Source organism: Pteropus vampyrus, unplaced genomic scaffold (assembly GCF_000151845.1).
Source record: "Pteropus vampyrus isolate Shadow unplaced genomic scaffold, Pvam_2.0 Scaffold135, whole genome shotgun sequence".
In the NCBI taxonomy this organism is placed as follows: domain Eukaryota; kingdom Metazoa; phylum Chordata; class Mammalia; order Chiroptera; family Pteropodidae; genus Pteropus; species Pteropus vampyrus.
This window is the reverse complement of record NW_011888916.1, coordinates 2,783,052-2,811,022: the sequence shown is the minus strand read 5'-3', so window position 1 is coordinate 2,811,022 and position 27,971 is coordinate 2,783,052. Positions and strand designations below refer to the sequence as shown.

Below are 27,971 nucleotides of genomic sequence, written 5' to 3'. Positions count from 1 at the left end.
CATCTTATTCTAAGTACAACCATCTCTCACTTAGATTATTGGTGTCCTTGTAGGATGACCAACCATCCCAGTTTGCCTGAGAGTAAAGAGGTTTCCAGGATGTAGGACTTTCAATGCTAAAACCAGGGAAGTTCCACTTAAACCAGGACAAATTGGTCACCCTTGGGAGAGTTTCCATCCTTGCCCCTGCCCCATGCCTTATATTCCACCAGCAGCCAGAATAACTCTTTAAAAAAGTAGATCATGTTACTACTTCTCTGCTCAGATCCTACCATGACTGCCCATCTCACTCAGATTTAAAACCTAAGTCTTTAACTAAGGCCTACAAAGCCCTGGGCAATCTAACTATGCCTCCCTATACCTCCTTCACACAATAACCTCCTTGCTGTTCCACAAGCAGAGCAAGCATTTTCCTGCATCAGGGCCTTTGCACTTGCCATTCCCTCTATCTGGAAGGCTCTTCCCCCAGATACCCGTAAAGATCATTCCCTCACTTCCTTCAAGTCTCTGCTCAAATATCCTCTATCTCTACTCTCTTAGCTCACTTTTCTTTCCTGAATAGCATGAATCATCGCCTAACATTATATATGTATTTATTGTGTCTCACCCCACTAGAATGTAAGCTCTCTGAATAAATGTAAGCAAGGAAATAAATACCTAAGAATTTTAGATAGTCATAATTGCTACGAAGAGACTAAAATAACATAATGGGATAAAGAATATAAGGGATAGTGGGTACATCGAAAAAAGTCCCTTTGGGGTACCAACTTCTGAACTGAGCCCTAAATAATGAGAATGCAGCCGCATGCAAATCCAAGCATAGGGATCAGCCAGTGCAAGGAAACTGAGGCAGATATAGGCCAGCACACTTGAAGGACTTACTAACCTCACAGTCCATCCCACTTTCCCAGGACAGGGTCAATCTCCATGAGTGTAGGTTGTATTGAGTAGAGTTGAAGGCTCTGTCCCTGCCCCTGAGGGGCCACCATTCAGGAGGGGTTTTTATTAAGTAAGACCCAAACTGAATGGACTTCCATTGAGGCAAACTGATCAGTGCCATTGCAGAGGGCCTGTCTCTAGGCCTGGCCATGTACTGGGAGAAGGCGATGTTGACACAGGAGATGTCGATGTCACTGTCTCTTACCTCAGGAGTTCACACATGATTCAGGACAGTCAAGAAAATGGTGGCAATGGGTTAAGACAGGAAGGAAAAAGCATTCCCTTAGGGATCGAAAATAGCCTAAATAAAAATTTGTCAGGACAAATCCAGGTGTCTCTTCGGGGAGGACAATAGTTCAGTTTGGCTGGAGTTCAAAGTGGAAGTCAGGAAGCAGAGGAAGACAGGGCTTCGGAGGCACCTGGCATCTTGAAAAGAGTTCAGGCCTCAGTAGAACTTGGAAACGTATACTCACTCTCAGCCTCAGTTTCCTAATCTGTAAAATGAAGAAAAATCTGTCTTACAGGATGTGAAGCAAATAGTGTCCTGCACATAGAAACACTCAGTAAAGAGAAGCTGCTCCTGTGATTACAGTTGATGAAAGGAAGAATGCTGAAGGAAGACTACTAGAGTTAATGCCAAGAGAATTTATGAGCAAGCTCGGTGAGGACCAGCAAATCGAGCGGCTCTCAAGAGGAGACTTGGAGAGCAGAGGCTACTGGTCCGAGCCCGAGGGCGTGAATCCGGGCAGGCTCCTGTGGCACACGGAACCGCAGAGTGCTTGGGCAGGACCTGAGCATTGAGCCTCTTTTGCCCCGCCCCGCCTCGCTTCGCCCTGTCTCGGCGCCCGGAACTTTGGGCGCGCGGAACCTCCGCGTCGGAACGCGGGCGCGGCAGACCCGGAGCGTGATGGAGCGGGCGCGCGGGCCGCGGGCCGAGGCCAACACACCCGAGGACGAGGAGGAGGCGGGGGCGGTTATGGCTGCCGTGGTGGCAGCCGCGGGTGGCACAGGTCCGGCCGTCATGCAGGTGGCCGGCCTCTATCGGGGCCTGTGCGCAGTGCGCAGCCGCGTCCCGGGCCTGGGGCTCGTGTCACCCGCTCAGCTGCGCGTGTTCCCGGTGCGCTGCGACTCGGGCCGGCCTGCTGGGGGTACCGACGACAAAAGGGTCGGGACCGAGCTCGAGGCCAACCCCTTCTACGACCGCTATCGCGACAAGATCCAGCAGCTGCGCAGGTGCGGGCCCCGGCGGGCTGGCGGTGGGCAGGGAAGAGGGGCAGCGCGCGGCCTACGTTTTCGATGTGACTGGCGTTTTCAGTGCTTCCAACAGCCCAGGGAAGTGGGTGGCGTTATTACCGCCCCTACTCTACAGATCATATATATAGGTTCAGAGAGGCCAAGTCAGTTGCCTAATGTCCACACAACTAGTGTCAGAGCTAAGAGATTCTATAAAGTCCTGGCTCTTTTCCCAGTTGTCTGTTGTCTTGGGGCTCTAATTCTCAAAATGCTGAGGTAGACTCAAGATGACAGTCTTTATGAAGCAGGAAGCTCTAAGACACCCATCCTCACTAAAGAAATGGGAAAATGGAGCTTTCCAGAGAAGGGCCTTGACTTACTGAAGGTCACATATTGAGTCAGCTGGCCTAGAACTGGTGTCCCCAAGCTCCTAGCTAGAGTCTTGACTGCAAGGAAAGAAGATTGGAGGTGGGAGCAGAGCATCAAAGACCAGTAGTTTTACAGTTAGATCATCAATCGAACACTCATTAAGATGAGAAAACTGAAGATCAGATTAAGAAATCAACCCAAGGTTACACAGCTGGCTGGGATTCACCTGACTTGGAATCCAGGTTCCTAACACTACCCTTCTGCTTCCAGATGAAAGGACCTGGAGATTAGAGGAGGTTGAGGTGGGTCTGAAGAGTTCAAGTGGAAAGAGCTGAAGGAGATCAAAGGTGAAAATCACAGGGGCTTGGGAGAGAATTTGGCAGGGTGGGCAGGCAGTTGTCTTATGAAAGGAAACCAAAGACTGAGTCCTGTAACTTCTTTGAGTTCTGTCTCATCTGTTTCCGCAGCCTTAGTTTACTCCATCATCTTCACCTAAACTCTTGCTGTCATCCTCTAACTAGTCTCCCCCACTTTCAGTCTTGGCTCCTTCCTCCCCTCTATCTCAGTTACTTTCTTCTCTTTTTGAAAGAATGGTGGAATAAATAAATGAATATTTTTGCTGTCCTTCTAACAGCATCAAATATACTCATATAATTGTCATCTTAATAACCTTTCTTTGACCTACATTCCCTTTCAGCCTTTTTTCATTGTTTCTTTTTACAAACAGGCATCTCAGAAGAGCTGTCTGTTCATACACTGAATACTTCACAGCTCCCCTTTGTTCTCACTCATGCACTAGTTAATGACTGGTTCTACTCTCCTTCCCTACTAGATTATTACCATCAACATTTACATGTACTGCTATCTCCTGAAGAGTGAGCTTTCCACTGACTTCTGGACAGTGTCCATATTCCTTAGTGTTCCACAGAAGGCTCTCATTCTGTGAGCCTTGTCTCTAGTTTTATTACCGAAATTTCCTTTAAGCACTATGGTCTAGCACAAAGGGATACAGGAATGTGGTTGGGGAGGATGTTCCAAGTAAGGGGAGCAGCAGCAGCAAAGGTACAGAGGCATTAAACTACCTCATCATTTGAGGCAAATTTTCATCATAACACCTTTAGCACTTTACTTATTTACATGTCTTTCTCTCACACTAGATAGTAAGTTCCTTGAGGCAGGAACTCTGTCTTATTTATTTTTGTATCCCCAGAGCCCAGCAAGGTAAGCAACAGGCAAGAGACAACAAGTAAAATTTGTTGGATGAATGAAAATGAGAGGGAAAGGGTAAATCCTAGAAGCGTCTGAGTGAGACAAGTTGGGGAGGTGAGAGATGGGAGATAGAAAGCTGGGTGGATCCAAAAGGAAGAGCTGAGGTTGAGGCAGATAAAAAGGAAAATAAGAAAGTAGGATCAAAAAAGGATCAGTAGAACCTGGGCCAAGTTATGGGAAGAGGCAAGAGAGGGCCCGGCCTTAAGGCCCAAAACCAAACAGGTAGGATATCATGAGATATTTTAAAAGGAATTACAGTCCTGATTGGTTAGTGCTAGGGCATATTCACTAAAACCTGGGCTCTTGAAGCACCAGCCACAGGTTTGGTGTTAGCCAACAGCAGGACAAGGCTGTGTGCCCTGCTGACTCCACCCCAACCCAGAATCTGGATTTTTGCATCACACTCTGCATTGGTGAATTGGGAAGATTTGATCTAGCTCCAGGCCCACTGTATCTAGGATGTGGACCAACTGGAGGTTTTCCAGAGAGCAGATCCACAGTGAGAAAAGATTCATAAGTCATATATATGAAAAGGTGCCCAGGAAAATAAAGAAATTTAGCCAAGAGAAGAGAAATTTAGGGGATGACATAATAGTGATTTTCAAATATTCATATAAAAGGAATTAGACATTTTCTCTTGTTCCTGGGGGCAAAAGATACAGAGAAATAGATTTAGGCTCAGAACGTTTTAATAATAAAAGATGTCCAAGGCAGGAATGTACAGATCCCACTGCCTAAGCCATCCCTCATTCTCTCCACTCACCATGGAGGCTCAGGTATGTCTGTGGACACCGGCAACACTGACTCTTGTCCTGGCACTTGTAGTCCTCGCAGAACAGTTGCCACATCCCACTGGGAAGGATCCCTGAAGCAACTTTGCACCAAGGAGCTGGCCCACTATGGAAGGAAAGAAGATACACTCATGTACATGGCAGTGAAGGGAGTGGTTTTCGATGTCACCTCTGGAAAGGAGTTTAATAGAAGGTCCTCAGGACTCCATCAGAGAGGTGAGCAAGATTCTTTGGATCTTGCAGGTATCACCCATGACACTACAGATCTCATGGCCAAAGAGCTGGAGTCCCTGTATAATGTCTTCTCCAAAGTATACAGAGCCAAATATCACATCATCTGCTACACAGCCTAAAGAATTCTTAACAAGGACGGCAACCCGAACCTGAACTTCAGACCTGAAGAATAACCCCATTTTGACATAAACGACAAGTTCTAATGTTCCATGTGCAGAAGCAGGTTCTTTGGAAGAGAGTCAGAGAGATACTCAGGTGCTAAGTTTTCTCCTGCAAATAGGCTACCTGAAACCTCTTGAGTTACCTGCTTCTAAATAAACATGTTTAACCTGGGAGTTGGTGGGGGAGAAGATGTTCAAGAACTAGACATATCCAAGTAAAACACCTAGTAGGTATGCTACTGGATTCTTGCCTGAGGAAGTAACAGCAATATGGCACAAAGTCCCCTTCCCATCCTGAGGATTTGAAGTCCAGTACCCAGAGTGTAAGTACCTGAGAGACCAAGCTCTATGTGGATATCCTTAGGAATATCCTGCAGCAAAAAAATGTTACATAGGCCTCTTGAGGATTAACAATAGTTGAATAACAGATTTATTTTTCTACTTTCTTGATTCGTAGGCCTGTGCTCAGGCATAACTGAGGGCAAATCCTTCAGCCTCTGAATAACCTCTCTTTGAAAGTGGAGCATGATGCTTTGTTCTTTCCAAATGTGAAATGGCCCAGGTGGTTTAACTTTTGGTTGACCTTTGATCAGGTCTGACCGAGCTGCTTTTGAGTCCCGACTGGAGAAGCGCATTGAGTTTCGGAAGCAGCCAGTGGGGCACTCCAGGCAAGGTGACTTCATCAAATGTGTGGAACAGAAGGTAAGACCTGGCCCTTTTTGTGTTGGCTTACCAGTGCTCTGTATCTCCACTCCCAACCCTAATCCTGGGAGAAGCTCATTGATGGGTCAGCTAGATAAACTGAACATAGCCTCTCTCTACTTAGCTCAGTCCCCATCCATAAATGGTATCCCGCTTTTACTGGTAAATTACTGTGGTCACGGTGCAGATATAGAGGGATGGAAAAGGTAGTCACTGCACCTAGGGGTACATTTGAGCAATCAAGGTAAGGCATACATGGCAGTAGGCTGTAGAGATCAGGGGGCAAAAAAGTGCTTAATAGCTGTTATTGTCCTTAAATAAGAATCAAAGCTGGAGAAAAGCATGTTGAAAGCTGTGAATAGGAAAATTAATCTAATGCAGTACTTTTCAAACTTTTTGACCATGACCCCCCCAGTAAGAAATATATTTTACGTTGTAATTCAGTACGCAAATATATGATTATAACTGAAACAAAATTTTTACAAGACAATGCTTTTGCTATATGTAATGTACTCATTATTTTTTTTTATCTCTTTAAAAACTTTGGCCAATTCAGTATATTGATCTTACAACCTATGACTTGAAAAATACTAATCTAAGATGATGCATAGAACAAACTGGAGTAAGAGAGGCCAAAACCAGAGAGAATGTGCAATAATCCAGGTGTGAGCTGTATGTCTGAAATAAGAGAGTTTCAAGGGAAAATTTGGGTTCTACATTGTGTTTTAAAATGAGAGATGTTTATTTTACTTGGAGAATAACCTTTTTTTTTTTTTTTTTTTTTTGCTTTGGGTATCCTGATGTTTAAGAGAATCCATTCAGTCTTTTAATAACTGGTTGAGTTAATTAGAATAAGAGCAGTAGTCAATGGGTTAATCATTAACAAGGTTGGAGAGCAAATCCAACCTCCTATGACAAATATAGTTTACAACTTTGTGTGACCAAACAACTTCCTGCTACAAATATTTTAACAAATATAATTTCCTATACTAAACATAATATCAAGGTCATAAGTCAATAATAGCTCTTAGAAATATTACTGTGTTATAAACTTTAAATTTATATGGGAAAGCTCTTGCCCCTTTTCGTAAATAGACTTAGAATTTCAACTTTTTAATAAAATGTAGAATTTAAATTATGGCAACACTTAGGTAAATATTTACTTACCGTCTTTCTTATCTAGCTAGATAGAGGAAGGCTAGTGGCTAATGACTCTATTCCCAAAGTCTTATCTTTACTTTGAGTCATGGGTTCCTATCACAGGAGACGCAACATCCTCTTTTTATGATAAAAGTTTTTAAATTCTCTTTTTCTACTCTGAAATGTAGACAATATAACCGACCTGCACACATAATTTATGGGGGTGGGGATTGGGGGACAGTGTCAATATAATTCTCAACTATAATATAAATGAAAGTTTTTTTTAGTAAAATACATATGTTAGTATGTAAGTTCTTGAGCACAGCTATGCTTTGAGACCTAATGCAGTCATCAGATGCCTCCACCTATATGTGGAATCACCATGAATACATAAGCAGCAAATGCTGACTGGTATAGGGGCATTGTGTTGGTAATTATAAAAACTTCCAAACCCTGAGCAGTATGGTTATCAGTGACCCTTATGAGATTCCACAATGTACAATTTTCTCTCAAGTTATATAGGTACGTTTCTGAAAATTTCAATATTTACCGTGGTTTCAATTATCATTTTAATTACCTTATTTCACTGGTTCTAAAGTCTACATTTTTTTCACATTTTAACATCTCTGAAATTGTCTTAAAAATAATATGAAATGAAAATATTTGTTATTGTTTAATTGGCATCATTTCCTGATACATAAAATAATGGTGCTTAAGATCACTGGTGTCTTAGATAAAATGCAATAAGGTTATACTTGGCCTTTAAATTTTTATTTCTCTAAGTTAAAATGGAAATGAACAATGAATTGGAGGGACATTGTGGGAAAAGAATACACTAGGCTTGGTGATTGAAAGGTGAAAGCAGCTGTGCAAATGGAGGGTTTTGTTTGTTTTGTTTTCACAGTACACCTGAAGGTGAGTGGTGTGAAAATGAAATCAACTTTTTCTTTGTTGGACAGTTTACATATGAAGGAAAGACTACATTAAAGTGCTGCCACAGTATAGGGGTATGACCAAAAAGACCAGGGTGTATCCAATAGGTTTTTCTACACTGGGCTTTTGTCTAATTTGTAGGTACGAGTTCTATGGGCATCATTTATCAAAGGTTTGGATTCATTAAAGCACAGAGTAATGAAGCCAGGGTTTTATGCAGAAAATGTTTTTCAGCTTCGGAATCCCAGGTATAGGTTGTACTCCTTCATCTGAAAGGCATAGTCTTGAACTAAGAAACTTTAGTGGAAGTCTCAGAACAGCCCATCCCCACTGTCAGAAACAACTCAAAATAGGATTTCCTGACTGTGGCCTTTATCAGAGGTAGGGGCCTAGCAGAGAAAATAATCACTTTCAGTTGTTTCACGCCTTTTGGGTGGGGAGTCTAACTTGATGGAATATTAAAACCGAGTATTGGAAAAAACTCCATAGTCTGCTGAGGATGTCTGCTGTCAGAAGTGCTGTCACAGAAGCAGCCTTGGAAAATAACATCTTTCCATTTCTTACCTTCTCTATGGCTCACTGTGGAGCAGATCAGAGGACAGAACACAGGAAATCCAAGCAGCCCCAGTTCTGGGAAGGAGTCCCTCATATCCGTAGTCACAGATATAGAATGGACTCTCAGTATTAGTAGATGCTGATTACTACCAAAGGAATCCTTTCTCATTTCTGTATTTCAGAAGCTTAGTCAAAGAAAAATTTTCTCACAAACAATAACTCTTAGAATAACGTGTACAGTTACTATACAGATTGGAGAGAAGTGAGTTCTTAGGTGCAAAATTATTAAACGAGATATTGGACTCCTCACCTACCTTGGTGGTCTTTTTCTTCTGGGTAAAGTATAGACTAATATCCTGTCTATCATGTATTTCAGGCAGAGACCTTGGGGAAACAGTCTATGAGCAGAGGATTCACTAAGGACAAGGTAGGTTTCTAATTAAATATCCAAGTCTGAAGCCTCATGTAACATCAATAACAAGAGGCTGCAAATTTGAACATATTTACTGTGGTTCAGTGATTTTGTGACTTACCAGCTGTGGAGATGAGAAATATTTCTATGAATTTTTGTGTCCTTGATGTAACCCTTAGCATAGTGTGGGTCCTGGGGATACTAGAGGAAATATGAAGGAAATATAGTGATACTCTTCCTTTCTACAGGAATTAGTTTTTAAAAATCAAATAAAAACATATTTACTCTGTCCTTTAATTTGCAAATAAGGGGTCACTCCCGGCATATTAGCAGTTAAAGATAACAACCAAACTTTCTCCTCTTACTATTTGCAAAGTGCTGCAGTAGTCATTGGGAGGATAAAGTACATACAGATGCTCCCAGGAATAGAACTGCAAAAACCTGCCTGGGCTTGGGGGCTCACTTCTCTGAGCAGGCAGGTTTCTTCATACTTGTTTTCTACTTATTGAAGATCTGCTTCACTGTCCTGATGTACAAGCCTTACAAATAGAGTTAAGCTGTTTTATTTTTTTAATTGTGGGTGTTTATTGCCTTTTATTTTCTCTTTCAGACTCTCAGTTCAATCTTTAACATTGAGATGGTAAAAGACAAAACTGCAGAAGAAATAAAACAGGTAATGAAAGAAAATGAATTGGCATATTTGAAATGTGTGCTCTGTGAACCAAATCTGAAAGTAGAAAGGAGCATACATTTCCTGACACCTCTTTCTAGCCAGAATGAAAGGTGGTCATAAATAGCAAAAGTGATGAATTACATGAAAAATAGTGACATAATAAAACTTGTCTTTCTCAGTCTCACTCCTGTATGTCCTATCAACTCACATTTCCCCTTTCTTTTTCATTCCTGTTGCCCACATCTTATTTAAAATCATCGGCACTCAATACCTGGATTACTGTACTTCCTTTCTAAATAGGTTTCCCTGTTCTCATCTCCCACTCCCCCTCTCATATCCTTACCACTTGGATCCTCTTAGAGTTCAGCTTTCATAATGGAGAAGCATAATTTATTGGTTAAGAACACAGACTCTAGAACCAAGCTGCCTGCTTTAAGTCCTAGTTCTGTCACTTATTAGCTGACTGACTTTGATAAGTTAGTTAACCTGTCTGGGCCTTAGTTTCTTTATCTGTTAAGTGGAGATAATAATAGTGCTTACCTCATAGTTATTTGGGGAATTAAACGAGTTAATATTTGTAAAGCATTTAGAACAGTGCCTAGCACAAAGTGTCATATTTGTGTTTTTAAATAAATGAATGAAAATAAGTATTACATTAGTAACCTGCTTACAAATGTTCAGTGATTTCCCATATTCCTTTGCTCGACATTCAGACTCTCCATTATTATAAGACCTTCTGCAGGAAGCTTCCTGGACACTTTCCTTCAAAGCAGTCTTGATCTCGCCTGCCTGTTTGGTCATTCTGTATATGCTGATTTGCATTGCTATTTAAATTTTCATGTTTGTTATTCTTTTCTCTAAGTAGACTATAATAAACTATTTATTCCCATTCCTTAGAGTTCCATGAATTGTATTTTAACTGTATTGAGAGAATCAAAATAATAAAAGCAATATGCTATGTGTCCGGTACAGTACTTAGTGTTTCATATAAACTATTTCATTAAATTCTTACATCCACTTTGTAAAGTAAGTGCTATTATTCCCAATATGCCACTGAGGAAACTATAACATAAAGAGATTAAGTAGCTTAATTAGTGGTAGAGCTGTGACTCAAACCCATGTCTATTTGACTCTGCATCATATTCCCTATTGGAAATTGTGCCATTTGCAATGGTTCTCCTTTGGGGACTATATCGTTCCTTTCAGCAAGCATTTAATTTATCAAATACCTGTTAACTGCCAGACTCTGTGCCAGATATGGAAATAAATGAGAGATCTACTCTCAAGGAGTTTTAGCCTTGTGGAAGGACAGATACAAAAATAAGAACAGCACGGGTTTCTAATGTCTGTTAATAGAGGCTTATGCAAAGTCTCAAGGAAACCTCAAACTGCCTTTGGGAAGAAGTGGGGAGAGAGAAGCCAGGCCTAGGAGTCCCGAGCATATGACACATACCATTTAGACCTATAAATTTAGATACAAATTTGTGTTTATTAAAGCAATTTTGAGTAACCAAGGTCAACTATGTTAGGAAACATCTGACAGTCTCATATATTTCAGTGTTGTTTCATGAACTATCTATTAATATAAGTTAAATAAAAATAAGCAGGATATGCTGTTCTTAAAATGAGAAGATAATGTTTTGACATGAGAAAAAGAAAACAAAACAACTTAGGCTGCATTGATAGGGTGATTTGTCCAAGTCCTAGGAAGTAATAGTCCTCCTGTGCTCTTTGTTGGTGAGATCACACTTTGACTAGTGTCTTCAATTGGGGCCCCCCATTTTTTTTACACTCCTTTTTCTTTTCTTTTTAATGCTTACAGCACTTGGTATTCCTCCAAAGGCAATCTCCCATTGAAGTACTAACCAGGCCTGACCCTGCTTAGCTTCTGAGATCAGACGAGATCAGGCACATTCAGGGTGGCATGGCTGTACACAGAGCCCTCCATTTAAAAAGGAATGTTATTAACAAAGCAGAGCAGCTCTTATGGAGGGTGACCCCATTCTCCACACTAGCTCACTCTGTGTCACTTTGGCTATGATACCTTCTCCTACTTATATGCCTTTGCTAATACTGTCATTCTCTGCTTAGAATGCGTCTCTTCTGTCTTCCCAGCCTCCCTGTTCACCTGGCTAACTCCTGATCATTTTTCAAGATATACCTCAAGTGTCCTCTCCTCTGGCACTTATTTCCTAGCTTGGGTTAAGGGCCTCTTTGTTGCCCTCAGAGCACCATGGTTCTGGTTGGCATTGTAATTAATTCTGTTGTGCTAAGCACAAACCTACATTATTTCAAGCAGTCTTCACAACAGTCCTGTGAGGTTGATATTATCACTATTTTATTCGTGGTTATATTGATATTATTTAGTGATTTTTCAGTAATTTGCTCAAAGTAGCATAGCCAGAAAATGCAGCTGGGATTTGCATCCAGGTCCACCTGACTCCAGATCCTGGGTTCTGAATGACTGATGTCCTGCTCTCTGAGAAGGCCCACAGCTGGCTGGAGAGTATGGGTTTTGGGAGGGAAGAGAGAAGATATGAAAAAAAGAGCTTGTCTATTACATACAAGGCACATCTTGAGAGAAATGATTAACAAAGTCATAGAATCTATCTCTCTGACAGGAATTTGCTAAGAGTTGCAGTTTAATCATCTAAAAGAGTAGACAATATTAAATCTTTTTTGTAATCATGTACTAGTAATAAAAGCATTATGTTGGGTTTTCCTCCCCGTTATCAAATAGCATATTACTCTGAGCAATGAAAGCTGTCACCATTTCTTGGCACAGGTGGAAAAGATTACCAGCATGTCACAGACATACTCTTTTTTTTGTACAGATTTGGCAGCAGTATTTTGCAGCAAAGGATACAGTCTATGCAGTTATTCCTGTAAGTAGTTTGGAGGGGAAAATGAGAGTGTTATAGCATGAAGGTCAGGTCTCTACCCTTAGCAGGCAGTCGCCTTTACTTTTCCTATGTTTATTGCCTCTTGAGAACTTACATTTATAGCTCTGAGGGTTTTTATTATGCCCTGAGCACTAAAGATTGGAAGCTCCATATGGTATATTTATGGCTCTTGTTTTCCCTCTTTCTGGTTTAGAAATGTCTCTTTGAGTCAAGTCTCTGACAAGGGAGCATGTTGTAAGTTCACATTGCTGAGTAATTTCCAACCTTCCGATTTCCAAGTCTTTTATTTCTTTTTGGTGTTTTCGAAGCCATTGGAATTTAACACAGGGCCTCTAGCATAGCTTTCTTCCCTGCTTGTTTGTAAGTGACCTGTGTCTGAGCTGACTTAGAGCCTCCTCCTGGTCTTTTTCTGGCATTTCCCCTTAGCAAGTGGTATTTTCTTGTTTTGTTTTGTTTTTTCCTTCCCACCTTCTTGAAATTGCTGTCTTGGAGATAGTTACTAGCCATTGCTTGACCATTGAGATATGTGATTTGGGAAGGGGTACTGCTGGCTTCCTCTGGTTTAATGTTCTTCTGCTGACTTTTACCATAAGAAAGCATTTGATGTACTGGGTTATTGGCTAGTTTTTTTAATTCATCTTCCCTGAAGAGGAAGTATCTTAGGTTAAGTTTATATCAAGCACATAAATATATACTAAACTTAGATGTGTATGTATAAGATTAAGGAGGAAAACTTACAAAGAGAAAAATAAAGCCAGTCTTCTGGTTGTCATGAGAGTATTGCTATTTTTTTTTCTACCTCTTATACATATATACCCTTGCCCTTCATAAGTTCAACAGCCAAAAAATCTGCACTTTTCATGATATTTTAGATGTCTAACACTGGCTCATTGTTCAAACAGGCCTTTTTAGCCTTCCCTCAGACAGACTTAGTGACTTGATGTCTCTGACACTTGACAGAGTCCCGTGGAGAGTCTGGAACATTTGGAGTATACACTCTTCACACACAATTCTGACATTGAACAGCAGAGCATACATATGGTTTTTCCTCTCTGTCATAAGAGGGATTTGTAAATGCTAGAACTTAAGAGATCATTTTAGTTATATTTTAGTTCTAGAGTCATTTTGGTAAATTTAAATGTGGTTCTGTCCTTTTACGTTTTCTTGTTTGTGAATTTTATTCTTTTCTAACCTACAGGAAGAGAAGTTTGATTTGATCTGGAACCGAGCTCAGTCCTGTCCAACAGTAAGTTTCTGGTGACTATATAAGGATTACTTATGAATACTGCCAAACAAGGATATAATAAATATAAAAAATAAATTTACAAATATTAACCAATCTCTTCATGTTCCAAACAATCTCAGGTTATAGTGCTCTGTTTATTTAACAAAGATGCTCATATTTTGATTGTACTGATAACTGAGATTTTTTTAGCCTTATGAAATCCTGTGAGTTTGGCCCAATAAGTCACTGGCTTTTTAGATACATCTCAACCCTTTCTGATCTGGACCTTAATCTGTCTGTATAAGTGAACGTTAGATGCAACACCTTAGACCTTAATATTTTCAACCTCCTTTAAGTGTCTGTTTTATTGGCAATTTTCAGTTTTGGCCATAATTTCTATTTATTTGTGCCTAAAAGGAATTATGAGATTGTTGCTGAAGTAATGAGCTACCAGAATACCTAAGGGAAGGGGAATTTAATCAGGTGGACCAGCTGACTTGCTGTTGGTAATAATTTCAAGGGTTCTCTAAAAAAGTTTCAGACATTGCTGAGAGAAAATAAAAATATCTAAGTAAATGGAGAAATATACCATGTTCATGGATTAAATGACTCCATATTGTCATTTCTCCCCAAACCAATCCATAGAATATAATTACAATCAAAATCTCAATAGGCTTTTCTAAAAAACATTGACAAGCTGATTTTAAAAATTTGTATATTCAAAGGACCCAAGATAAAAAACAACTTAAAAAAAAAAAGACTTACATTACCTGATTTCAAGACTTATTATAAAGTTACATTAATGAAGACAATATGGTATTGGCATAGAGATAGACATATAGATCAGTGGAACAGAGTAGAGAATCCAGAGGTAGACCAACATATGTGTGGTCAGTTGCTTTTTGGCAAATGTGCCAAGGTAATTAAATGAGGAAAGGATAATCTTTTCAACAAATGGTGCCAAAAAATGGATATCCATATGTAAAAAAAAAAAAAAAAAAAAGAACCTCTACTCTTGTCTCATACTATATCCAAAAATTAACTCAAAATAGATCATAGATATAAATGTAACTTCTAGTAAAAACAATCTTAGATTGAATCTTAGTGGTTTTAGTTTTAGCAGCTCAGATTAAATCTTAGTGGTCTTGGATTTAGCAAAGATTTTTTAAGTACATCATAAAACGTACAAACTATTAAAAGAAAAAAGTCAGTAAATTAGATTTTATCAGAATTACAATTTTATATTTGTGTACCCATGTTCATAGCACTATTAGTCACAATAGCCAAAAGGTAGAAGCAACCCAAATGTCCATTAAATGGTGAATGGATAAACAAAATGTGATGTGTATGTGTGTGCATGTGTGTATATATAAAAGAATATTATTCAGCCTTAAAAAGGAAGGAAATTCTGACACATGGTACAACACGGATGAAACTTGAAGACATTATACTAAGTGAAATAAGCCATTCACATATATATGAAGTATTTAGTGCAGTCAAATTTATAGACAGAAAGTAGAATGGTTGTTGCCAGGGACTAAGGGGAAAAGGATAGGAAGTTATTGTTTAATGAACTGGAGTTTCATTTTGGGATGATGAAAAAGTTTTGATGATGAATGTGGTGATGGTTTCACAACATTGTGAATATTTAATGCCACTGAATTGTATACTTAAAAATAGTTAAAATGTTAACTTTTATGTAATGTGTATAAAAAATTAAAATTTTTTACTTTTCAAAAGACATTGTTATGAAAATAAAAAGATAAGCCACAGACTGGGAGAAAGTATTTGCAAGACATATATTGACAAATGTCTTGTATCTACAATATATTAAAAACTCTTACAACTTAAAATAAGAGGACAGGCAACCCAATTTAAAAAATGGCAAAAGATATGGATAAGTCACTTCACCATTATACTGAGTAGAATGGCACATAAGTACCTCAAAAAATGCTTGGCATCATTAGTCATAATGGCAATGCAAATTAAAACCACAGTAAGATACCACTAGCAAGACTGAAATTAAGAAGATCATACCAAGTGTTGGTAAGGATATGGAGCAACAAGAACTCTGGTAAGAATGTAGAATGGTATGACCACTTTAGAAAACAATCTGACAGTTTCTTTAAAAGTTAGGCATGTACCTGCCATACTACTGAGCCATTCTATCTTAGATATTTTCCCACAAAAACTGAAAACATATGTCCATACAACTTGTACACAAATAATTATAGCAGCTTTATTCGTAATGACCAAATACTGAAAATATCCAAATCTATCGCAGGTGAATGAATTAAAAAATCATGGTGTGTGTATATATACACAATGGAATAATAACACTAAGAAGGAATGATATAAAACTATTGATATATGCAACAGCACAGATAGATCACAAAACGTGCTAAGTGAAAGATTCCAAACCAAGAAGAAGTACAGATTCTGTGGTTCCATTCATACAAAATTCTAGAAAATGCAGACTGACCAATAGTGACAGAAACCAAATCAGTGGTTGCTTAGGGACAGTTGGGGAGAGTGAGGTATAAATTACAAAAGACACTTTTCAGAGAAACCTTTGGAGAAGATGTTCATTATGTTGATTGTGGTAATGGTTTCGCAGTATACGTATATCAAAACTCATCTAGTTGTACACTTTAAATATGTGTAACATTGTACTTCAAGTATACCTTAATAAAGCTCTAAAAAGAATATTTTCCCCTAACAAGGGAGGGGCCAGCTATGAGATAGGCGCTGAGGTTCTCTTATCTAATAATAAAACTAAGCCTGAGTGGTTGGCAATAAGGAGACGATTCCATGACTAATGTGTATTGGACTGATTATACTTTGTTGTGTTCTGGCTTCATTCTTTTCACCACTTATCCTCAGTTCTAAATATCTCTAGCATTAAACTATTTCTTGGTGTTTAGAGCCCTGAAGTCAGCCACAGATGATAGAGTATGAACCGATTACAGTAATTTGAACAAAAGGTAATTCAGCAGCTTTAGAAAGTGTAGAAACTGAAAAACACCCAGATATTCATCAATAGAAGGATAAATTGTGGTAAATTTATATAGAGAATTTTGTATAACTGAAAATTAATGAATTAGAGTTTATATTTATCAACATCAATAAATCTCAGAAGTATAGTGTGAAGTGAAAAAAGCAAGTTGCAAAAGTATACATACAGTTTGATAAGATTTACATTTTAAACATACCGGCGGTACTGTTTCTTATCTGTGGATATATACATACACACTAAAAGTATGAAAACCTGAAAGGGAATGACAGACCGTAAATGCAGAATAGATGTTACTCTGGGATAGGACTGGAATGGATTACAGAAAGAGCTTCTAATTGGATATTTAATTGGATATTTAATGTTTTCTTTCTTGGGTGGGTCGGGAAGTATATGTGTGTTTATTATGTTATCATGTATGAATTTCATAATTTAAAAAAGTGTTTTAAACCAAATATTGAAGAAATGGAGTGAATGATACAGGTGGTTGGACATAGAGCAAATGATTTTATTTATTCATCTACTTCCTTGTATATTTGTTTTCCACAGTTTCTATGTGCGCTACCAAGAAGGGAAGGCTATGAGTTCTTCGTAGGACAGTGGTCAAGTACTGAACTCCACTTCACTGCACTTATAAATATTCAGGTAGGTGGCTTGTGCTCATCCCCTAGAGAAAAGAGGCCTACCCTTTTATGGGACTATGAGCCCTTGATTAGGCTTGAAAATACAGCATTGTCTACTAACTTCCAGCAGTACTTGCTGTGGCATTGATGAATTGTCATCCTTGGTATGTTGGGCTAGCTTTCTAAGCCCCATTCAAGTCCTAAAAATTGGAAAAGACTCCAAAACATGTTCTATGCCTACTGAGACCTCTATAACATTTACTGCATGCTCCTCACTTAACAAACATGAGTGAATTATAATGGTTATCTTTTTTAACTTTAAGGTAGGCTCCATGTCTTATGTGCATTTTATTAGTCAAATTAGCACTTTTCAAGGTGTTAGATGCATAGTTTCCATTCTATAGATGTTGTTTTGTTTACTTCCCTCATTCCTTTTTCTTTGTTTTTCCCAACTATTAGAGTAAGATGTTTGATCCAAAGCATTTGAAGCTTTTAAAATAAAAGTATTTTACATCAGACCATAACTAGGATTGACATTCTATATTTGGAGGCCAGATCTGGCAAAAAAACCAATCATGCATAATAATGGCTTTGAAGTTGGGGTAAAAGGAATACAACATAGAATGAAGGGGCAGCTTTCACTTTGTTATTTTATAATCCATCTAACAATCATTTATTTGGCACATACAAATATCCCATGAGATAGTTACTGTTATTATTTCTATTTACAGAGAAGAAAGTAGGCTCAGAGAAGTTAGTTCATACTGCTAGTATGTGGTAGAGCTGGGTTTGATTGACTCCAAGTTATTGACTCCAAAGTATATGATCTTAACCATTATGCTATTGTGTTGGAAACTATGCTAAGACCTAGATACCTGAGACAAAGTTCTGGCCCTCATGAAGCTCATGTTCAAGTATAAGAAAAAGATCCAGAAACATAATTATGATCAAAATGATCATTATAGTAGAATCATAGAACTGAGCGGCTGAACTCTTAAGAATGCCCTAGCAGAATGCAATTAGCATTAATATGATGGCTAGGTGGAGGGCAAGGGGAGGAAGGGAGCAATTGGGGGGATCATTTTATGAACTATATGGATATCTAACGAATGTACTATATACTTGAAACTAATTTAAATAATTTTTTTTAAAAAAGAATACCCTAGCAATACTTAGGTATTAATAATCAAAAGGACTCTTGCTGAAATTTTAGAGATGAAACCCAGAGATCTATTTTGAATGTATAGTTGTTTCTGCCTGTACTATATGAAGGCATTAGCTTTGAACCCAGCCTGTCTTCCTAGTCTGGGTTGAGGTCTAATAACCACTGCCCTGTTCATTCTTCATGAAATAATGATGTTCTTACTCTTCTTTTACCCCTACTTCCCACCCAGATTTTATTTTAAAACTGCACATTACGAATCTGGCCCAAGTACAAACTCTCCAGCTGTTTGCTACAGCTTAAAAGAACTAAGTCTTCAGAGCCAGCCAAGGGGAGTAGATTTCAGCTGTGAAATGCGCTAGTCCATAAATGTGGCAATTACACAGGCATATTGCTTTCTTTAGAACTTGATTTGGTAGCTGCTTGTGCTGTTTTGTTTTTAAATATATGACCATGATGAAGGATTCACTGCCTACTGTAAACATTTTCTGGGAAAAGAGCCAAACCTTTTTCAATTGAAGACACAAATAACACTGTGCAAAATGTCACTTTCATTGTGCCTTGGCAGGCCTGACTATCTATTCCCCAACATACCAGTCCTTCGACTCACTAGCCACCCAAGGGGCTGATAAAGGCCAGAATTTCCTTTAGACTCTCTATTGCTCTGAAATTGCAGTTTTGTTGTGGTGGTACCTTACTGAGCCTTGATTAAGTGTTCCTCCTTACAGACCCGAGGGGAAGCTGCAGCCAGCCAGCTGATTTTATATCACTACCCTGAACTTAAGGAAGAAAAGGGCATCGTGCTGATGACAGCAGAAATGGATTCCACATTTCTTGTAAGTATCAACTTTTACCTCTTTGGATTTACCTGGTAGCCCTGAAGGTATTTATTCTTTGGCCAAAGTTCATGAGAGGTAAAATTCCAGAGACCTACATGTATTTGTTTATTACACAAAGTTGACAATTATTTTGTCTTAATCAAGCTCTTCCAAGTTGAAGTTACTTCAAGTCCTCAATCACTTATTCACAATTTTGAAGTCCAAACACTCTGTAAACACTGTCTGCACCTGTTACCTTTATAAAATCTAAAAATTCTGACTCCAAAGCACATCTGGCCTAGGGCTTTCAGGTAAGAGACTGAACAAGTAAATGGCTTCTTAAGTGTAGGGAAGAGATCAGTCTAGAAAACTTCTCAATCTTTTATCTTCCTCCACACCGTTCACATATACAAATGTATCATACACAGTGATTTCCTTTGCTCATTTTCCCATTCCCTGGGATAGAGCATCAACCATATGCCCATAAGTAGTGATATCCATTGTGTTTGTTCCCTCTAGTGCCAGGAGCAGTTTTATATTACTATACAACCACCCTGTTTGTCTACTCTTTAGTCATTTCGGTCTCATTTATCTGGCAGTGTTTAAGTTCAGGATTGTCCTCAAGAGACTGGCCAATTCCATGACAATTTTTTTCTTGAGATTCTTTATTACAACAACCACTTATTTTTCCTCTCTTACCAACTGCATATAGAGAAGAAAAAGTGATGATACTTGGCTAGTATCTCACAGTAGCAGTAAGTCCCAAGTCTTGGACATAGTTGGGACTCTACTTCCCTGTCTATTATTCCTGAAGCTGTTGAGTGCTATTTTCCCTATTCTTCCTTCTACCCATCACACTCAACTGGAAGGTACCTAGAATATTATCCAGAAAAATTGAGTTGTCGTTAACTGAGATTTATAAGATTGCAGGAAGAAAAGTTTTGGAAGGAAGATTAGGAGCTCAGTTGTGGACTCATTAAATCTGAAATGCCTGTTAAATATCCAAGTCATAGGCAGTTAGATATAATGAGCCTGAAGTTCAGAGGAGAAGTCCAGGCTGGAGATATAAATATGGCAGTTGTCAGCATACAGATTGTTATTTAAAGCCATGAGACTGAGTGAAAACACTGAGGAAGTAAATGAAGATAAAAAAAAAGAGAAGAGGTCTAAGAACTAAACCCTGCAGAAATGAGGAAGCATCAGCAAAGACTTAAAAGGAACAAGTCAGGAGGAAAACTAAGATGGTAGAATGCGCTGGGAGCTAAGATAAAATGTTTCAAGGAATAAATCTCACTTGCTGGTAGGGAAAATGAAATGAGGACTGAGAATTTACTACATTTCACAACATGGAAGTCATGGAGGACCTTTATAAGGGAAGTTTCAAAGGAGTGGTAGGATAAAAGCATGATTAGAATGCATTTAAGAGAGGATGGGAAGAGAAATTAGAAAGAGTAAGCAGAAACAGATCTTTCAGGGGGTGTTTGTGTGAAGCAAAGGAGAAAATGAGGCATTAGAGGGGAAAAAGTGGGAAAAAGACTTTTTTGTTTTAAATATGGAAGAAATAACATATTTGTATGCAGATGGAAGATCTAGTAGAAAGGGAAATGATAATGTGGAGAAAGAAGAGAATTGTTGAAGGGATATTTTGGGGTGGGTAAGTCTGGAAATGAGGGGTTGATCTTTGCCAGAAATATAACAATAGAAAAGCCAGGATATCATGGCACAGAGTTAAATGGATAGAGGCGGTAGTAACCTATAGTAGTTCTCTCCAGATTGCTTAGAGAAAAGTAAGGTCCTTAGCTGAGAGTGAGGATGAGAGAATAGGTGTTGGACATTTGAGTGGAAAAAAGAAAGTGTGAAATTGTTGTCTAGGACATGGAGTCAGCAAACTACAGCCTGTGGGCCAAATCTAATCCACTGTCTGCTTTTAGAAGACCCATGAGTTAAGATGTGTCCTATATCTTTAAATTATCAGGGGAAAAAAAAACAAAGAAGAATAATATTTTGTGACTTGTGACCTGTGAAAAGTATATGAAATTCAAATTTCAATGCCTGTAAGTAAAGTTTTATTGGAACACAGCCATGATTATTATTTATGTATTACTTATGGCTGCTTTAGCTTTGCAACAGAGTTGAGTAGTTGCAACAAAGAGCCTAAGATATTAACTGTCTATCACTTTGCAGAAAGTGTATGCCAACTCATGGTCTAGGAAAATGGAAGACAGAATGGCTGTGGGGGTACAAGCAGAGAAAGAGAGGGATGAGGGTTGGATTTAACTAGGGTTATTGTTTAGCCACATGGTTTAACGAAGTAAGATAGGAACCAAGGAGTTAAAGGTAAATGCAAAGGAATGATTATAATTATTGACCATGGAATACAAACTGGATAAAGAGGGAAGTGAAAACATAAGGAAAGTGAGAGACAGAATTATGAGTCCTGGTGGAGTTAAAGGATTTTTGAAGTTGGGGGTGAGCTTAAAAAATAGGAAATAGTAGACGAAGTGTGGGTGTTTCAAATTGAGATTTGGAGGGGATATAGTTACCAATAATGACTTGGCTTAAGATTTGACATAGGCGTGAGTGACATAGAGATTGTATTTTATTTTCTGGTCTTCAGCAAAGCACAGCCTTTAACCATATTAAAAGTGGACTCTAGTGATCAGAGGAAGCCCTTTCTGCTTTGGCATTTTTACCACCTTGCTCTGGTAGTCTCAAACTGCTGCACAGTCCCCATCATCATTAAAATTTTCTTTCTGGCCTTATAACATTCAATAGCACACCAGACAACATATATTTGCCTTGTATAAGTCCACTTGACTGTGAATTTCCAGTGTAGTACAATAAATCCTCATTTAACGTTGTCAATAGGTTCTTGGGACTGCAGCAAAACAATAGAAAGCAAAACCAGTTTTACCATAGGATAATTGATCCAAACAACAGTTAAGTTCCTACAGCATCTTCTCAACATTATAACAAATTGACATTGAATGAAGTGACATTATTCGAGGAGCTGCTATAGAGAACTAGACATATTAGAAGTTATTGTAGAGGTATGTGATTCAGAGATAGGAAACCTAAAATTGTAATATTAATATATGGTCTGCATACTCATGCATGAGTTTGTACTTTAGGCATAGTATTTCCAAATACAATAAAGCATATGAATAGAAATACATGGAAACTAGAGGTTTCTTAACTAATTAATTTTAATGCCAGAAATATGGTAGAATATTCAAAAGCCTTATCTCATTCCATGCCTCTATCAATAGATGATTACACTGGAATGCAGTAAGTGCTAGGATAGAGACATGCACAGCGTTCTTGGGGGTAGGGCTCCCTGACCCAGAAGGAGGAAGAAGACTTACTTCCTAGGATGATACCTAGACTGAATGTTCAAGGATGAGCCAGAGTTTAGCCAGATAAAGAAAGGTGGGAGGGCGCGGAGAATGTTCCAGATGAAGCAAGTAACATAAGTAAATGCTAGGAGGCATAAAATAACTCGGGGTATTATGTACAGTTAGGGTTTTGAACAAAAATAGTTGTTATTTCAAGACCTTTAACCTATTTATTTCCTAAATACTTTTTAATTCTAGCCTGGTCAGTGTGATCATTTAGAAGACAGTTGCAATAGTCTCTGCAAAAGTTTGTAAAGACCCGAACAAGAGCAGTGGTAGTAGGAATGGAGGAGAGAGAATGACTCCAGAAATATGTAGGGGACAAAATGGGCAGGACTTGGTAAATTGATCATAGCTATGAAGATTGAAAGAGAAGGAGAAATCAGGTTTGTTAATATATCTCTTTATTGAGCAACACAGGGAGTTCATATGTTTATCTTCTTGGGTCTTGGAAAGGGAAGAGACTACTGCTTCACGTTGAGAGTTAAGAGAACAAAAGGTAGGGAGTAAATAAGAAGAGGGGTACTTTCCATAACCCTCGTTGAGAGATAGATGCACATAGCTCCCAGTGCCTTATCTCCCTACCCACCATACTAGTGGTCTTCAAACTAATGGGAGGAATCTTTCATCCAAACAATCTTATTATATAAAACCCCAGGCTATAACAGCTGAAACAAAAATGAAGAGACCGGGGTTACCCCCACAGAGCCCCTAGGACTCTTCAGTTGAAATAGTATTATTCTAAAGTGAACCCAGCTGAGATTACCCCACCTCCACCATCCTAAGCCTCAAATAAAAGTTGATTGTCAGAGGCCCTACAGTTCAGGGCCTCAGAGAATGGTGATATCTGCATCAGATTATAACAATGCACTTGCTTTAGAAATGGTTTGCTCTTGAGGCAGGTTTAAATATAAGAAAGGTAAAATTAATAAAGTTATTGACCTTGATCGATCTTAATTATCTCCACCCCCACCCCCACCCCGGCCAAAAAAAAAAAAACAGTATCAGGAGTACTAGCCTGGGAGTACAGAGGTCTGGTCCTGGCTCTGCCACTTGCTAGCCGCATGACCTTGGGCCCATCCCTAGACTTCATCTGCTTTGATTTCCTGGCTTATTAAATGAGAACTGAGTGATCTCTGAGGTCCCTTCCAGCTCTGAAATTCTATTAATTTGAAATAGCTAGCATTTTGGAAAAAGGCTTTTGATTGAAGATCTAGTCTCAGAGATTAGTGCCTGCTTGTGAGAAAATGACCTGAAAGCCCCACAGGAGGGAACAGAGATAAAGCGGCCCAGGGTATTTATAAACCCGTCTTCATCATTCTGTAGCTAGACATAGCACACTTTTGACAGTCAGTTTTAGTGGGAATTTTCCATTATCTTTTAGGGTTGAGTTTTGACCATATGAACACAGTGATGGTGAATAAGTGCCTCTGACTAGAACTGAGGAATGTATAGGAAGCAAAAAAGAGTTCTTTGAAGTAAGTCTTTTGTAAGGTTTCAAGAGTGTAGCCTATGTCCTGACCTCACCTCTGTTACATAGAGTGGTCTGGTCACCATTTCCCAACTTCTGAGCTTTAGAGAAGGTGGCCCCTTCTCTTCCCTGGGGCTCTGCTGGTGGATTATAAATGGCTGCATAGCAAATTACTCCAAAACTTAGTAGCTTAAAGCAACAAACATTTATTACCTCATAGTTTTTGTGGGTCAGGAATTCAGGAGCAGCATAGCTAGGTGGTTCTGGCTCAGTCTCATAAAGTTGCTGTCAAGACATTGGTTAGGACTACAGCCATCTGAAGGTTAATTGGACTGGAGGATCCATCTCTGACCCTACTCACATGGCTGTTGGTAGGAGGCCTCATTTCCTTGCCACAGCGGCTTCTCTGTAGGGCTACTTGAATGTCCTCATGACATGGCAACTGACTTTCTGAGAGAAGTGATTCCATCAAGATAGCAAGACAAGAGCTACAATGTCTTTTCTGACTTTATAGCAAAAGTCATTCTCCATCATTCCACCTACTCCATTTGTTAAAGCAAGTCAGTAGGTACAGCCTACACTCAAGGAAAGGGAAACTAGCCTCCATCAAAGGGAGGAGTGCCATAGAATTTGTGGACAAATTAAAAAACTATCACAGCTGGCTTTGGCACTAGTTTTCGAACCAAGGTGGTATCAGGAACAGGTTTTATTCGACTATATCTGGTTAGTAAAGAACGTAAAGCTGGGTAACTATTGCTCTCCACACCACCCCGTCCTGAAATATGCTTAATGGTTATAAAGGAACTGAATAAAGAGGGAAATTTTGAGCATACGCATTAATTTTCAGCAAACATTCACCAAATGTCACTGCAGGGATGTAAAACAAGCACATACTTTGAGGAATTCATACTAGGGAAGAAAGACAAGAAAGAAAAATGGGAAAAAGGATAAATACAAAACAATATCATAAATACTGTGATAGAGGTAAGCATGGGGCAATTTGGGTACACAGAAGAGGCACCTAACTAAGACTTGGGAGTTCTGGGAGTCAGAGAAGCTTTCTAAGCAGTGACTCCTGGGTAAGAGCCCCTACCTGCCACAGGACTCAGACACAGAGCTTTGTGGCCCTCTGTAAGGAGGGACCTCACTGTTCTTTTTACCTTACAGAGCGTTGCTGAGGCACAGTGCATTGCCAACCAAGTTCAGCTCTTCTATGCCACTGATCGGAAGGAGACCTATGAGTTAGTGGAGACCTTTAACTTCAGACCAAATGAGTTCAAATATATGTCTGTCATCGCCGAATTGGAACAAAGTGGACTTGGAGTGGAACTGAAATGTGCCCAGAAACATGATAAGACTTAGAGCTATAAGGGTTGGCTCTTTATAGAGCCTAATCAACCCTGGATCATCTAGAGCTCACTCACTCCCTTAAACTCTCAGGAGCGCAACATCTGTAATGAGCAGCCCCTCATGAGTTACCCTGTGTGCTTATACAAGAGGTAATCATGGAGGTGAGCCCTATTACTTGATATTCAGGAACGAAGGTACCCAAACATTCTAATTATTATCTCTTAGCATACTTGAGGTTTCCTTTTTAAGTGTTTGAGATCATAACCAGAGATAGCCAAGGATCCCCAGGAGGGTTGACTTGATTTTACACAATGTAATGGTTTGTTAAAAGTGCATTTGCATTCTGGCCAATTTGACCACACAGCTCCCAAATGATTAGTTCCTCATCTTTATAAATTTGTGACAGGATAATAAGGTTGAAGACCTGCTATAGTTAGATTTGGGCTTTACATACCCTTCCCATGTGCCAGTTGGCTGGCCAAAGACATAACCCAAATATCTTGATTAGACTCTACAACAACCAAATATTGCAGTCAGGGTTAAGACTCCATCTAGATGCCCCCCAGAGTTGCCTTTAGTGTAGCTGGTTTGAACTATCAGTAGATTTCGGGTATAGTTAAACCCACAGGTACAGTGCCCACATATTTTAAAATTGTTCGTGGCACCTCTCTTCTAACTCTGCCTTTTAGAAGCTGTGTATTTGGAGGGAGTGAATCATTGCAGTGTAAATAAATCAACTTTTTTTGTAAGGAGAGGATCAATTTAGATATGCATGTTTTTGTATGTATGTATATATATTTTTAAATAATTCTTTAGTCGTGCCAGTATTATATGAAAAAGTAGGTGGAAGAAAATGTTCCCGGATTAGATATGGAGAAAATATAGCAATAAAATAAAGTCTGGCTTATAATATTCGTTACACTAAACAGTTACATCTAAGCTGTGTGCTGTTCGTAGTGTCAGTGCTATAGGCTGATTTGATCAAAACTCTCCTTTGGACTCAGTAGTTGCTTGAAACACCAAAAATAAGAAAGGAGCTCTCCAGCACTGGAAAAGTCACATTTGTTTGATAGTGTCACTGTTGTGGCTCCAAGCTCAGTGACAAAAGAGGGTGGTGGTTACATACCAGCCTTCTGAACCTGAGGTACCGTATTTACCCACCCCACCCCTGCCCATTATTGTTGTCAGCTGCCTTTGTGATGCCTTTTCTTGCTCTAACATGTTCCACTTTGTCTGCTGCTCCTGCCTGAGATCTGCTTGTATGACACTGAATATGGTGAATGGGACTGTAACTAGTAGTTGCAGTTTGTGTGTGTTTTCTTCATTACGGGTTGGGCCTGTCTCCAAGCTCTTTAAATGAGATGAACTTCCCATTATTTTCTGAGCTATGTCTATTTTGTACTACTGAGTCTGTGTGTAGAAAGGAAGAGAGTGTTTAACCTTCTCTAAAAGTTGAGCTGTTTCCTAATGCAAATTCTGTACCTGCCTTTGGTTTTTAACAGTTCATTTTTTGAGAAACTTGAGTCTGAATATTTTGAGTCCCAGGAATCTTAAGCATCGGATGGAGTTGCTTACATGGGTATCCAGTTATGTTTGCTTTTCCCCCAAGATGGATCCAGTTCTTAGCCAAAGTACATTTCATAACATCTCTACCAGAAGGTGAGAAAATGATAGGAAAAGATGGCTGCTCATTTTATCGTTCCTACCAGCTTTGCCCTGAATCCCCACTTGCCAAAGAAGGATGTATTCATGGACAGTTACATTGCATGTGAGACATGATCAAAGCACCATTCTTTATATTTACCTAGCAAGATCTGGCAAAGAACTAAAAGAAAAATTGTAACATGAATCAGTAAATTTGTCCCCATGGTATTCTAAAAAGTAGAAAGGTTTTAGAGTTAAATAAATCTGGGTTCAGATGTCAGTGTTGTGATTCATTAGCTCTATAATATTGAACAAATTAAACTTCATCTGTAAAATGGGGATAATAGTATCTACCTCATAGGATCATTGTGAGAAATTAACATACATAGACTACAATAGAGCTTAATAATGCCAATTCCTTTCTTCTCTACTTCCCCTGCCTCTCACCAACACAAATTACCATTACAGATGTACAGATCGTTCTTTATTCCAGTTGAAAGAGCAAACCTTATCTTACAAGTTCTCAAACTTTAAGTTGCAGTAGAATCAAAATGCAGATTCCCAAGTCCCAAACCTCAACTTGCTGAATCGTAATCTTTGCAGAAAGTGCTGGGAATCTGCATTTCAATATGTGCTCCAGATAATCCAGATGTAGGTTATTCACCAGCCACACTTTGAGAACCATTGCCTTATGTGTTCTTCACAAAAAACATCCATTAGCCAGATTTCCCTTTCCTGTGGACATTAACCATAGAATTGGACTGCTCTGCCCTTTGCCTCCCCTAGTGGTCCCCTTTGCATACTCTACATTGTATTTATTTATTCCCTACTAGACTGTGAGCTCCTTGAGGGCCAGGGTTTATCTCCATTCCCAGTGCCAAGGACATGGCCTGAAACATAGAAGATACTCAGTTGTTTGTTGAATAAATAAACGATGTGGATTTCAGCCAAAACAT

The 27,971-nt window shown here is 39.1% G+C and overlaps 1 protein-coding gene and 1 pseudogene across 2 annotated transcripts; one reads left to right on the top strand and one right to left on the bottom strand.

Annotated features, from left to right (window-relative positions):
• Positions 1 to 1,791: 1,791 nt before the first annotated feature.
• Positions 1,792 to 27,971, top strand: ATPAF1 (ATP synthase mitochondrial F1 complex assembly factor 1). Of its 2 annotated transcripts, XM_011367649.2 has the most exons (10): positions 2,039 to 2,172; positions 2,812 to 2,888; positions 5,590 to 5,698; positions 8,703 to 8,753; positions 9,349 to 9,411; positions 12,246 to 12,296; positions 13,513 to 13,560; positions 17,102 to 17,197; positions 19,066 to 19,173; positions 25,189 to 27,971. In XM_011367649.2, the coding sequence occupies exons 4-10, from the start codon at positions 8,727 to 8,729 to the stop codon at positions 25,381 to 25,383; spliced, it is 588 nt and encodes a 195-aa protein (XP_011365951.1). In that variant the 5' UTR covers positions 2,039 to 2,172; positions 2,812 to 2,888; positions 5,590 to 5,698; positions 8,703 to 8,726; the 3' UTR covers positions 25,384 to 27,971. The 2 variants fall into 2 exon arrangements, with proteins under 2 accessions (XP_011365950.1, XP_011365951.1); XM_011367648.2 differs by lacking the exon at positions 2,812 to 2,888 and having other exon boundaries at positions 1,792 to 2,172.
• LOC111744494 lies at positions 11,225 to 11,347 on the bottom strand (annotated as a pseudogene).

Bases quoted from the DNA above. Each gene is read 5' to 3' on its own strand.
- ATPAF1 (XM_011367648.2), top strand. From the start codon at position 1,847: ATGGAGCGGGCGCGCGGGCCGCGGGCCGAGGCCAACACACCCGAGGAC. The intron at 8,754-9,348 runs GTAGGTTTCTAA...TTTCTCTTTCAG, and splicing joins GAGGATTCACTAAGGACAAG to ACTCTCAGTTCAATCTTTAA. The intron at 9,412-12,245 runs GTAATGAAAGAA...TTTTTTGTACAG, and splicing joins CTGCAGAAGAAATAAAACAG to ATTTGGCAGCAGTATTTTGC.